The following is an 11,387-nucleotide window of genomic DNA, read 5'->3' on the forward strand; positions in this document are numbered from 1 at the left end:
TAATCCTTCTTCTAGAGCCCATAATAGGTGAAAAATATCAAAATTCTCAAATTTCTCAGTCATGATTAAATTCTGCCTCACTTTAATGCCATCTTGTGGTTACTTGGTATAACCGCTACATCGTCCACCTGCTGAGAAGGTGAGGATATCTGGGGATACCTGCAGGAATACCATCGTACTTGGAGGATGGTTAATATAAGTTAAGTGAACGAGTGCATCATGCCATTGATAACTTTTCACCAAAGGTTCAGGGAACAACAAGAGCAATGAACAGAACAGGATAAATGCCAGTATTAGATTTGATGTTTTAAACATTGCAAGGACGTTAGCACGGACGTTTAGTTCACGGTTCCAACATTACCCCACCACCAAAAAAATAGAGAACTTTGGGGGAGAAATTGGGATCGTTCTCCTATGTATGGGGTTTAATTACACCATCACACCCCTGAATTACAGTGTCTTACAAATGCAAACTCAGCCTATTTGACCACATTACCATAATTAAGTATAGGGGTGTGAGAGCAGCTGCACAGTGCTAGCAGTGGAAGAGCAATTGAAAAAGAATAACCATTGATCGTACAGTACTGCGCCCTATACACACTATGCTAAGCTACATTTCTATAAGTATTTTATAATGAAATATTTGCCTTAGATCTCGGGATTTAAATTGTATTATCAGGTTTGCGCCTCGTGAATGAAAATAAGTTCAATTATAAACCGTATTTTTAGAATCATATATGTAAAATTTGGATTATTTTTTATTTTGTTTTATATTTTAAAATAATTAGAAACCAATTTTTCTCCAGTTATAGTGTTAGGTTATTATATTATATTATATTATATTATATTATATTATATTATATTATATTACAGCAAGGTCTTAGGTCAAACAGCTCCAAATCCTTGTTGCAAACAACGGGTATACTGAATTCTATAGTATTCATGAAGAAATATGTTTGTCTTCTTTAAGTGTCCTCTTTAAATAATTACATCTATCTTTATGAAGTTGTACCAAAACACCTTATATCACCGAGACAATGTGTTTCTCACTATTACATGCACTCGCAATGGGTTATAAGCCATCTTTCTCGCCTAAAGACAAACATTTCTTCATTTTGTGAATAATAAGGAAGGCGACCTGGATTATAATTGGCTTACTGGATCTGGTTGAGTATTTCTGATTGGACAAGAGACTTTCGGGTTGATCGCTGCTATTGGACAGTTCAGTGCTCGGTCTCCGCGCTCATTGGCTGAACTTCCGGGCTTCAGAGTCCGGCAAAGTGTGGAACTAAAGAAGACTGGGACGAAGAGGAAGTACTTTTTAAAATGGAAATACAGTAAATCATACTTGAACTTTTCACAGCAGAACAACAGGACGCGGTGAGCGAGCTTTTCTCTTGACTGTCACATTTATGGAAAGAAGGGTTATTTGTTTACAAACAGCATCGCCTGCATCTGTTGACGGATAACGTTATTTGTTAATCCGTACGCTGTAGGAAGGTAGGGTCAGTATGGAAGCCCCTCTGGCGATGCTTCACTGAGTTTGATGGGTGTTTTTCTTCTACGAACCAGCACACACTCTAAGAGAAAACACTTGGCCATTAAATAAGATGAGTATTCGGACAAGGTGATGAACAGGCAGTCATTCCTTCGCTGCAGGGTTTCAATTGTTAGCTAGTGTTGCACTTGACTTGTCCGTGGTCTAGTTCCCGCTAATTTTAAAAGAAAATGCAACAAACGCGTCTCTGTTATTTTGAGGGGAACTGCAATTAATTTCGCGTTCAATACAATAGGTTTCAGGCTAATTTGGGCATTTTATTTTACTCTATGCACCGCCGTAGCTGTTATAACGTACACGGTTTTACTTTGACATCCCGGAAGCTAAAAGATAAAGTTAGACCGATTGAGATGGGACTTCCGGTAAGGTAACAAATAAGACCCCCGTTAATTGGTGAAGCCAAATTGTGGAGCAACTTTAAAGTGATATTTCAGTTATAAACTTTTTTCTAAAGGTGTGTTTTATGAGGGATAAGCAAGACTGCGTTATTTTAGCTTGTTGCCTGCCTGTATGTCTGCGAAGCCAGTCATGTCATTTCCGGTGTTGTGTTGTGTTTTTTGCAGTTCACTTGGCCGAGGTTATGGAGGCCATACAGTAGCTCGGGGTCCCACGTCCTCAGTCTGCTGTTAAACCTTATTCCACTCCGTCTGCCGAGTAAGCAAAATTTCACTGTTATTAACCCACGGGCAGGTCTTAATTTTACCAGGACAATTTTTATGTGTTTTATGCTTTGCGTTTATTTTTTACAGACTGTAAAATATGAAATATGACCCCTGACAATTTATGTTGTTTTCAAATGTATTCGTTGTTGTAAACATCCCAGTCAGTGTTTTATAATTTTGAGTTTAATGTTGTTGGGACATTAATAGTGTGCTTATGCAGCTTCTTACATATAATTTATAAAATAATTGAATTTTCCAAAAATATGTTTTTAAACTATGATTCTTTATAAAGTCTATATTTAGGATGTACCCTTTGGAGTTGTGTGTAGCGCTGATCACTTATTTATGAAGTAAGTCAAGAATAATTAAAACACTGATGTCAATGAAAGTTTAACAGACACTTTGGTAATATATCATTATTATTATTTATTTATATAACTTTTTTTTAGAAAAATTATATATGCACACACATAAGTAAGACTTAGCTTACATGAACCATAATTTTCTGGGTTAAATTGCATTTTTTTTTTTTAAGTTTTCATTTTTGGTGTATGTAGTACTGTGCAAATGTCTTGAGCCACCTCTCATGTCTTTACATTTTTCTTCCAAGGAGACAGACTTCCTTGTAATTCTTTTATTTAAAGTGTTCTTGAGCAATAGTTCTCCAGGCTTTCTGGAGGTGTTTCAACGTTTTGGTTTTTTTTTTTCTCTTGTTTTCAGTCCAGTACTTGTAAACAAACTGGTATTTATAGTGGCTTTCAGCTCAGTTAATTTACTACTGCAAGTCCCATTCATCCAATCACACACACACATCCATACAGTACTTTCATCTAGCTACTTTCCAATTGGTAGACAACCCGCTCTGCCACCTGAGCCACAGCTGCCCCCATCTACCTGAATGTTTGTTTGTTATGCCGCTTAACACTGACCTATGAATTATTCAAGCAAATTCACCTAACTCAATTGATGAACCAGTGGTGTGTCTACACATAACAGGAAGCAGGCAAATTTGAATTTTGTTTTGGTTCAAACTGAGAGGATGTCAGGAGAGAGGTACAACACTGAGTATGCAGCTGTCTATAAAACACAGTGGAAATGTGAACACAAAAATTAGCTTTAGATTTTCATAGCAGCAACATGACAATGATTTCAAGCATGCTGCCAGTTAGAACCATATCACATCATCTCTGATATTCCATTATCCCAATTTTAAAAAATGTAGCTAAAAGACGTCCAACAAAGCACAATGCGCTGCACAATATGCAAGAAAACTGTTCCAGCTAAATGTAGAAATAACAGACTTGTTTCATCACTTGAGGCAAAAACACATCATCGAGTACACCCAGGCTACGAAGGAGGAGATACTAGCAGCTGGTGGTGTGTGACCCAAATGTAAGCAGATGACTCCACCGAGCGCAGCTGGAGCACTCACTGGTCGCACTCCACATGACAGGAAGAGCAAACTGTGGATGGAAATTACAGATGCAGTTACATGTGGCAGAGAAGGGTTTTAAGCAACAGGTTAAAAACTTTGGCCCAACGTACAACATCGCAGGCTGAAAGTATTCTTTCATTTTATTATGTGACAATACTGTGCTATATTTTTGAGGCCATATTGCCCACATCTTCTGCTAATGCAGTACAAACATATCTGGATAGAATTGGCTGTGTTGAAGAGTTTACCGTCTTTAGTTTTATGTGATATTTTTATTAATGCCACATATAGCTTCTGGCTTCCATGCCTGCCCAACCCCCTGTGAAGGAGCCGGAGGAGGAGATGGAGGCAGAGGGTGAGTCGCAGCTCCCCGAGGCCAACGGAGAGGTGGAAGAACCCAGAGAGAATGAAGGAACAAGAGGGGGAGGAGCCGAGGAGACCATGGAGGAAAGTATGGAGGAGAGGGAGACCGACTTGGAAGATAGTGACGAGGAGGAAGAGGAGGAAGAGGAAGAAGAGAGCTCAGGTAAAAAAAAAAAAAAATCAAAATGCTCTATTAACGTTTCGACTGCTTATATAACAAGAGAGACGCAATATAATCGACGCCACCTTAAACTGTTTTCTTTTTTCTCTTTGTCCTATGAAGAGATGGATGATGAAGATTGTGAGAGGAGAAGAGGAGAATGTCTGGATGAGATGATGGATCTGGAGAAACAATTCCAGGAGCTGAAAGAGAAGTAATTTGAAGCGGGGGGAAAAAGGGATTCAACACTTTGTCCTTCTTCTTTTTTTCGATGTCTGAGCCACCTGTTGCTGAGGCTGATTTCACCGTGTGATTGCAGGTTGTTTCGGGAACGGCTAAACCAGGTGAAAGTCAAGCTGGACGAGGTGCTGACAGGAAAGGCCGGTGAATACAGAGACCCGCTGGCTGCACTACAGAACAGCATGCAGATACGGACACAAGTGGCTGGTACAGAAAAATAAATAAATAAAATCCTAATCAAGTCCAATACCCTAGCTACGGTGGCCACTGTAGTGCAAACAACCTTGGCTGCCATTTGTCTGTAGTGAGTGTAGGTTGTCAGCGTGCTGTTTACCTCGGCTGTAAATATGTGTGCTCGTGCATTTACTCTGGAGGAGGCTGTAAAAAGTGTGAAAGGTACGAGTCGGTGAGTCGGTGAAGCTCACTTCTGTCCAATGACGGTGATACTGAGGTGAGTTGTTGAGGATATCCTCAACTATCCTGTCTGTAAAGGCTGCTGTTAGCCGGAGTTAGGGAAACCTTTTTTGTAGTGGAGCTAACATTTTTGGACTTGGACACTTGGCGAATAAACTCTCATACATGATCTGTGATTTTTATAGTAGACTCGATGTCGGATGTCTAATCTGCTGACAATAAACAATTGCGGGAATAACGAGCATGTTTATGCTAGTTTTCATGTGTTTGTGAGTCCTGACTTCAGTTCTTTCCTTTTTGGTGAAGGCGACACCTGCTCAGATGAAAAACAGACATTATTCTTGAGTCTGAAGCCATGAATGACACGAAGCTTCCACAACCATCACTCGTTCCTGTGGATTTTCATAATTCAAAATTTATTATCAGTTTCAGCATCAATTTGTTGGAAGACTTAATTACACACAAATCAATGTATATTTATGAGTAATTATTTTTCCTATTAAATAACCTAAAAAAAACCCTGACTGTACCTTTAAATCAATAAGGAAAAAGTGTGATGCCTCAAGGTAGTTGTTTACCCAGAATGCATTTCTGTTTCAGGGTCCTATTAAATGTTTAGATTTTTTAGGACCCTTTGAAATCCAAATGCAGCACTTACTTATGGAGCATTCCTAATGTGTGTTTAAGCAAACAGTAATGGAGTAACAGTGCACATAATGCCAGTATGACCTCCTCAGACACCTTTGACTGTCTCTTTGTGCAGGAGTGTACAGGGAGCTGTGTCTGCAGGTCATCAAACACAAGCATGAATGTGAAGTGCAAGGAGCGAGGCAGCACCTGGAGGTAGCACGCACGTGCACTCTCAACCGCATTCTGCTTTCATACTGGAGACTTAATATTCTCAACTAAAAGAGAACTAACGCACTTGTTTGTATCTACACGTGTTTTACAGAGTGAGCGAACGCTGCTGTTTGACGCCATGAAGGGCGAGCTACTGGAAAAGATAAGGAGGCTGGAGGAAGACAGGCAGAATATAGACCTCACCTCAGGTACGTGTCAATCACAAAGCTGATACGTACACATAAAGTACACAAAGGTTATAAAACTATAACTGAAGTACTGAGTAAAAGTGTGCGCTCATACTAGCAGTTAGCGAGCACATAAATATGTGCAACCTTTTATGCAAATACACTAACGGTGAAGTAAACTTGCATCTGAAGGAGTATGTAAACTGGTTTATGACGCTGTAAATTCATTTTAGTGGAGTTGTATAAGGTGGATTCTGTCTGTCTAGAGTGGAGCGATGAGCTGAGGGGCAAGAAGTGCAAAAGAAAGAACCTGCTGGGTCGATCTGAGAAGAAAAAGAAAGTAGCTTTGGTTTCAGGTAAGCACCACGTGTGAGGAGCCTCACCCGGGCTGAGATGTACATATACAGATGAGGAGATGACCTCCCGTCTTATTTTTTAAAAGTATTTCTCAAGTGCTGCTAAACAGAACAATATATTTTGTAACATAGTTTTCCATAGCTAATTTTTACCCAGATTTACTTTTTACATAGAAATTTCACTAGAAGTATTATTACTTTATTATTATTATCTGTTTATTGTTGTGCTGGAAGCCAAAGCAATGACTCAGTTTTGCTGCGGACTGCTTGAGGTTTTTCTTTCTTCATGATTCCTTCCACTTTGATGAGATTCCCAGTTCCAGACACACTGAAGCATCCCCACAGCATAATACTTCCACCACCATGTTTCACTGTGGGGACGGGGTTCTTTGGGTTGTACTCACTGCTTCCTCCAAACTCGTTAAATTTCTTGATAACACTTCTCACTCGAGCTCGTGATCCTTGGAAACACTCTGATGATTTTAAATGTCCATCTCTTGCATTGTGAGCCTCAACAATCCTTTTTCTCGAGTCCAGTTTTTGCCATAACACTTTCTCAAGTGCAGACATTTTTATATGGTGTGTAAATTGGAAGTTAACTCTTTATTACACAATTAAAACATATCGTTGCAGAGCAGTGGTCTATGCTATAGCTCGATAAAAAGGTCATTTACTTGCAAGCCATTTTTGTCAGATATTTCCATTGGAAATCCTGCAGAAGGCAAGAACACAACAACTACGATCAAAAGGCAAAATCATAATTATTATTATTGGTTATATATCATTTTACTTTTTTTTTTTTTTTTTTTTTTTTAATTAAGCTTAGATTCAATTAGTTTCCAGAGTGTGTTTTCTTCTGTTTAGCTTTCAGTCTCAGTTTTTGTCTTTATTAATTATTATTCTATGAAGGGGATATCTTAACAAAGTTTAAATGAAGGAGGCATTACAGCACTGATCTCAGTACAGTTGTCTCGAAGGTTGTAAACATATATATACTTCAACATGGGAGTTCCTGGAGATTGACTCACTTTTAGAGCGGGCCTCCGGTGGCCATTTGGGGAACTGCAGATTTAGCCACCGTGCGTTTGCTTGGTTTTTGACCTTCTTTTTGGTTGTGACTAATAAAAGTGTGGCCTCAGGTGGTTTAATAACACTGCCTCTGTCTTGCAGGGCCTTTCATCGTCTACATGCTGAGAGACATCGACATCCTTGAAGACTGGACTGCTATCAAGAAGGTCAGAAATCACTTGTAAAAGTTCCCTTTGACTTCCCAGATTCTTGATAAAGATGCAGTTTCAGGGTGTGTCTGAGTTTCCTGCTGCGAGAGATGATCGTGTAAACAGCGTCTCTGTTTTTCAGGCAAAAGCAGCTCTGTCGCCACTAAAAAAGAAAGTTGAAAGTAAGTCTGCTCCAATCATCTTTTATTAATACGATAAACTGAAAAGTTTGGTCTCTAAATGATCCCGTTTGTCTTTCAGAGCGGTGATGAAAGGCGGATCTCTGCAACAGCGACGCCAAACTTAACACACACTCACATTCCCAGCTATTTCCAGTTGAGGTTTTGTCTCCTTGACTGAAGCCCAGCAGACTGAGTTGTTTTTCTGCGCTTTTGATCCCACCTGCCTACCACCCTACTGCTTGTTTGTTATCTATTGCTATTTAAAAGAAGTTCTTAATGATATGACAACCATGTATTTATAGAATGATTTATAATGCTGATTGAAAATCTAATCTTTTAGCACACAACCTTTTTGTCTGTCTCCTTTTTGTGTCTTCACAATCACTGAGACATACTCGGCTGTCTGGGATTGCACAAAAGTTGCTGACTGCCTGGAAGCTGGTGGGAGAAGAAGGAAACGAAGCTTCTGATAAGCAATGTTCACATAGGAGACCCAGCAACTGTGCAGAAAACACGCTTATCTGATCAAATGACGTGAAACTCACTATCATCACGTGTTAATTACACCAATTAACAAATTCCAAGAGTTCATGAGCAGGACCGAAGACACAGGCTGAACCATGTTTTCAGCCATCCTGACCACCGGCACATCTTTACACCACAGAAAAGGTGGTTAAGCAAACTTAAAAACGTCCAGCAGGTGGCAGAATTTATCTTTATTTTTTAAAAATCTGTCATCAGGATCATGACTGGTTGTGAAATAAATAAATAAACCGGTCCTTATGCAGGTGGAAAATCATAACATGTTTAAATGTTTCTGCTGAGCATCACCACAGGTGAGCAATTTATATGAATGAATGCTGGGCAGCCCAGTGTGCATGAGGTTGGATTAATGCAGCATTAAAATGTCCTCAGTTTGTTTTGGGGGGTTTTGGAGGAGAAGCAGCAGGGACAGTGGAGACTCAGCTACAGGTCATTGAAATGAGAGCTCCTGTGGAGGGAGACAGAAGGTTAACTAGCCACAAAATGCACTAAAAGACCAACAGCCTCCTCTCAAACCACTATTTGCTCTTGCATGTTCTGGGTCCAGTCTCTCTGGAAAGAAAGGATCTTTTGATCTGTAGTTACAAGAAGTGCAACTAAAAATAATAATGTTCAGATTAGTTTCATCTGATCTTTAGGGCACCAGAGGAAATGAAAGGTGACAGTGAGAAAGCCCATGATGGTTTGGCTTTTGGCAATCGTTCATTTACCATCAATCCATTTTCCTTTCTTCTGTGTGGTTCGGGGCAGCAGCCTAAGCAAAAAAGCCCAGAGCTCCCTCTCTGCCTCCCAGGTCAGCTGAGACATCTCTCCGGAGTGTCCTGGGTCTGTACCCCGACCTGAAGCACCTCAACTCAACTTGTGAATTTTAAAGTGAATACACAAGGAAATCATAAGTTACTAAATAAATAGCTGGCACAATTTAAATGTGCATCGCTTTGAGAAGTCAGCAATTTGATAGTGAGCTAAAGCATGAGAGAGGTGGCAGGAACCCAGCTGACCTGGTAAATATGTCCACATTTGAAACAAATATCCAAAACCCTGTTATAAAACTAAATATCTACCAACAAAGAAGAATCTGAGGAGTCAAATATTCACGTCCTGGTCTGTGTACAGATCTCTAAAACTAAGTCAAAAACATTTCACCATTAAAGAAAATGTATCTTTCCTCAGTTTTCTGTCGATTCAATACAGACAAAATAATGTTACATAAACTTTCTAAGTAGTCGTCCATATGTTGTCCTTACTCGTGTCCCTTTACCTGATCGCAGTCTCTAGATCGAGGGTGTCACAGTGTACTGATGTGAAGTACATTTATTTTTGGTTCTCAACTGGTGCCGGGCTCCATATTCACCTCTGCCCACTGAAATAGGACCATTTCAAGTGATCTTTGCTGAAGGGGTACCGTTCTTTGTCTTCACTGAAGGATGCTGTAAATCACCTACTCTGGCACTTTCACGCTCAGTCTAATTAACCTAACCTGCACAATTATATGCAGGTTAGTAGATCAAGGAGTTTGCATGAAGCTGAAAAAACGCTCTAAAGGAGACATGTGGAGACCAGTGTGTGTGGAAATAATTTATTTGATGTGAGAGGAGTGAAGTTCAAATATGTGTTTACAAGGAAAAGACAGAGCTGTAGATAATGACAAAGTACTTTTCCCCTCTTTCACTAAACTCCAGGTTAAAATCTTTCTTTATCCTCTGGATTACATTTTTCAGGATAGTTTCATAAACATGGGTCTGCTTGAAGTTATACTCTCGGGTTTGTGAGAAATGGATTCAAATTCCATCTCATGCCTTCATTTTTCCCTTCATTGTCTTGCTGATCCTTTTATCTCTCTCCTTCCTTCTTTCTTTTGTTGTCTTTCTCTCTCTACCCTCAGACCTTCCTTCCTTTATCTAAGCTGCTGATCGGTTACTTTAACTGGGATGTTGCATCACAGTTCATGACTTCACCATCTTCCCCCTATCCTCGTTTTTCTCACAGCTGCTTGCTGAGTTTACGCGCCTGCCTCTCCCTGGCTTCAAAGGCAGCCTTGGTGTCTTTCAGCTCTTCCAGCTGCCGGCGGATTAGGGCCATGTCGAGCTGGGTGGCCTCGCACTGCTCCCTCAGGGCGGCCGACTCCGTCCTCAGCTGCGCGGCGGCGACGGAGAGCTGCTCGCTGCGTTCACGGCACTGCATCTGCATCCTCTTGGCGTCAGTGAGGAGGGACTCCACGCTCACCGCCACCGAATCGCACTGGTCGCGAGACATGTCCTGAGCGGGGATAGAGGGATGGATGGAGGTCAGGGGTCAAACCTGAATGGATCTGAGTGACGGTAAAGCTGGCGGTTGAAGGGCTCGCTCCTATTTAAATCTGAGATTTAAGGACTCAGCTCTGTTTTACAGATTTTGTGCCGTCTGATTTGGCAGTAGACTGGAGCTTTCCTGCCAAAAACACAGATAAAGTGAATCAATAGCTGGCTGTCAAAAGTCCAGCACAGATCAACAGGTTTAAAACAGAACATTTGATCTGTGGAAAGTGAAGTAGCTTAAAGAGGCTTATCATGGCTTAGCCTGCAGTGTCCACTGCTCCTCTCTATGTTTCTCTTTTATCTTTATCCATCTCCAAAACTCGTGCTTTTTTTCCCCACTTTTTTGCTCTTTACAAAAACATTGATTTCTAAAATTACAGGTTGTTTTTTCTAATTAGCAGTCAAAGAGTAACAGCAAAGCAACATGTGATGATGTCTTACCACAGACTCCAAAATCAGCTTTATCTCGACCCTTGTGGTTTTCTTCTGAGACTCAGGTTGCAGGCGGGGCTCGCCGTCCTCCAGGGTGCTCTATCCTTCGCTCTTTTTTTGCTGTCGATTACAGATGTCCTGTGTATATATACTTTGAAAAAACGTCCAGCAGACCCTGCTATAGGTGCAGATGGTGGAAGTGGCTGTAGAAGCTTGTTTAACAGGACCACTGGTGGTTCTTTTTCCCCTTTGAAATGCCAGTACGCTCTTCACTTCCTTCAGTTCCCCATCTGTGTCCGTCTCTCCAGTGTCTTCCTCCTCTCTTCAGTGAGGATTAGCTGTTACCTCAGGCTCAAGTAAGGTCAGGCAATCCAGAGATTAGATAGTTCAGGAAAGAAAGAGGGTGACGTGTTGTAAGAGCAGCTCATTGGGTCTATTTTGATACACCAGGGAAGGGGAAAGTAGCTCATTTAGACGCTCAGCCTGGAATATCAGTTCAA

General features: G+C 40.7%; 1 protein-coding gene across 3 annotated transcripts; it reads left to right on the forward strand.

The window, feature by feature from the left end:
* The first annotated feature begins 1,230 nt into the window (after positions 1-1,230).
* brms1 (BRMS1 transcriptional repressor and anoikis regulator) lies at positions 1,231-7,962 on the forward strand. 3 transcript variants are annotated; one of them, XM_005468069.4, is made up of 11 exons: positions 1,231-1,380; positions 2,122-2,212; positions 3,947-4,181; positions 4,302-4,392; positions 4,498-4,625; positions 5,596-5,675; positions 5,785-5,881; positions 6,127-6,216; positions 7,387-7,451; positions 7,576-7,615; positions 7,695-7,962. In XM_005468069.4, the coding sequence occupies exons 3-11, from the start codon at positions 3,959-3,961 to the stop codon at positions 7,700-7,702; spliced, it is 822 nt and encodes a 273-aa protein (XP_005468126.1). In that variant the 5' UTR covers positions 1,231-1,380; positions 2,122-2,212; positions 3,947-3,958; the 3' UTR covers positions 7,703-7,962. The 3 variants fall into 3 exon arrangements, with proteins under 3 accessions (XP_005468126.1, XP_005468128.1, XP_005468127.1); XM_005468070.4 differs by lacking the exon at positions 1,231-1,380 and adding an exon at positions 1,641-2,012; XM_005468071.4 differs by lacking the exon at positions 2,122-2,212 and having other exon boundaries at positions 1,242-1,380.
* Positions 7,963-11,387: the final 3,425 nt, after the last annotated feature.

This window comes from Oreochromis niloticus, linkage group LG3 (genome assembly GCF_001858045.2).
Source record: "Oreochromis niloticus isolate F11D_XX linkage group LG3, O_niloticus_UMD_NMBU, whole genome shotgun sequence".
NCBI lineage: Eukaryota > Metazoa > Chordata > Actinopteri > Cichliformes > Cichlidae > Oreochromis > Oreochromis niloticus.

Bases quoted from the DNA above. Each gene is read 5' to 3' on its own strand.
- brms1 (XM_005468069.4), top strand. From the start codon at position 3,959: ATGCCTGCCCAACCCCCTGTGAAGGAGCCGGAGGAGGAGATGGAGGCA. The intron at 5,882-6,126 runs GTACGTGTCAAT...CTGTCTGTCTAG, and splicing joins GAATATAGACCTCACCTCAG to AGTGGAGCGATGAGCTGAGG. The intron at 7,452-7,575 runs GTCAGAAATCAC...TCTGTTTTTCAG, and splicing joins ACTGGACTGCTATCAAGAAG to GCAAAAGCAGCTCTGTCGCC.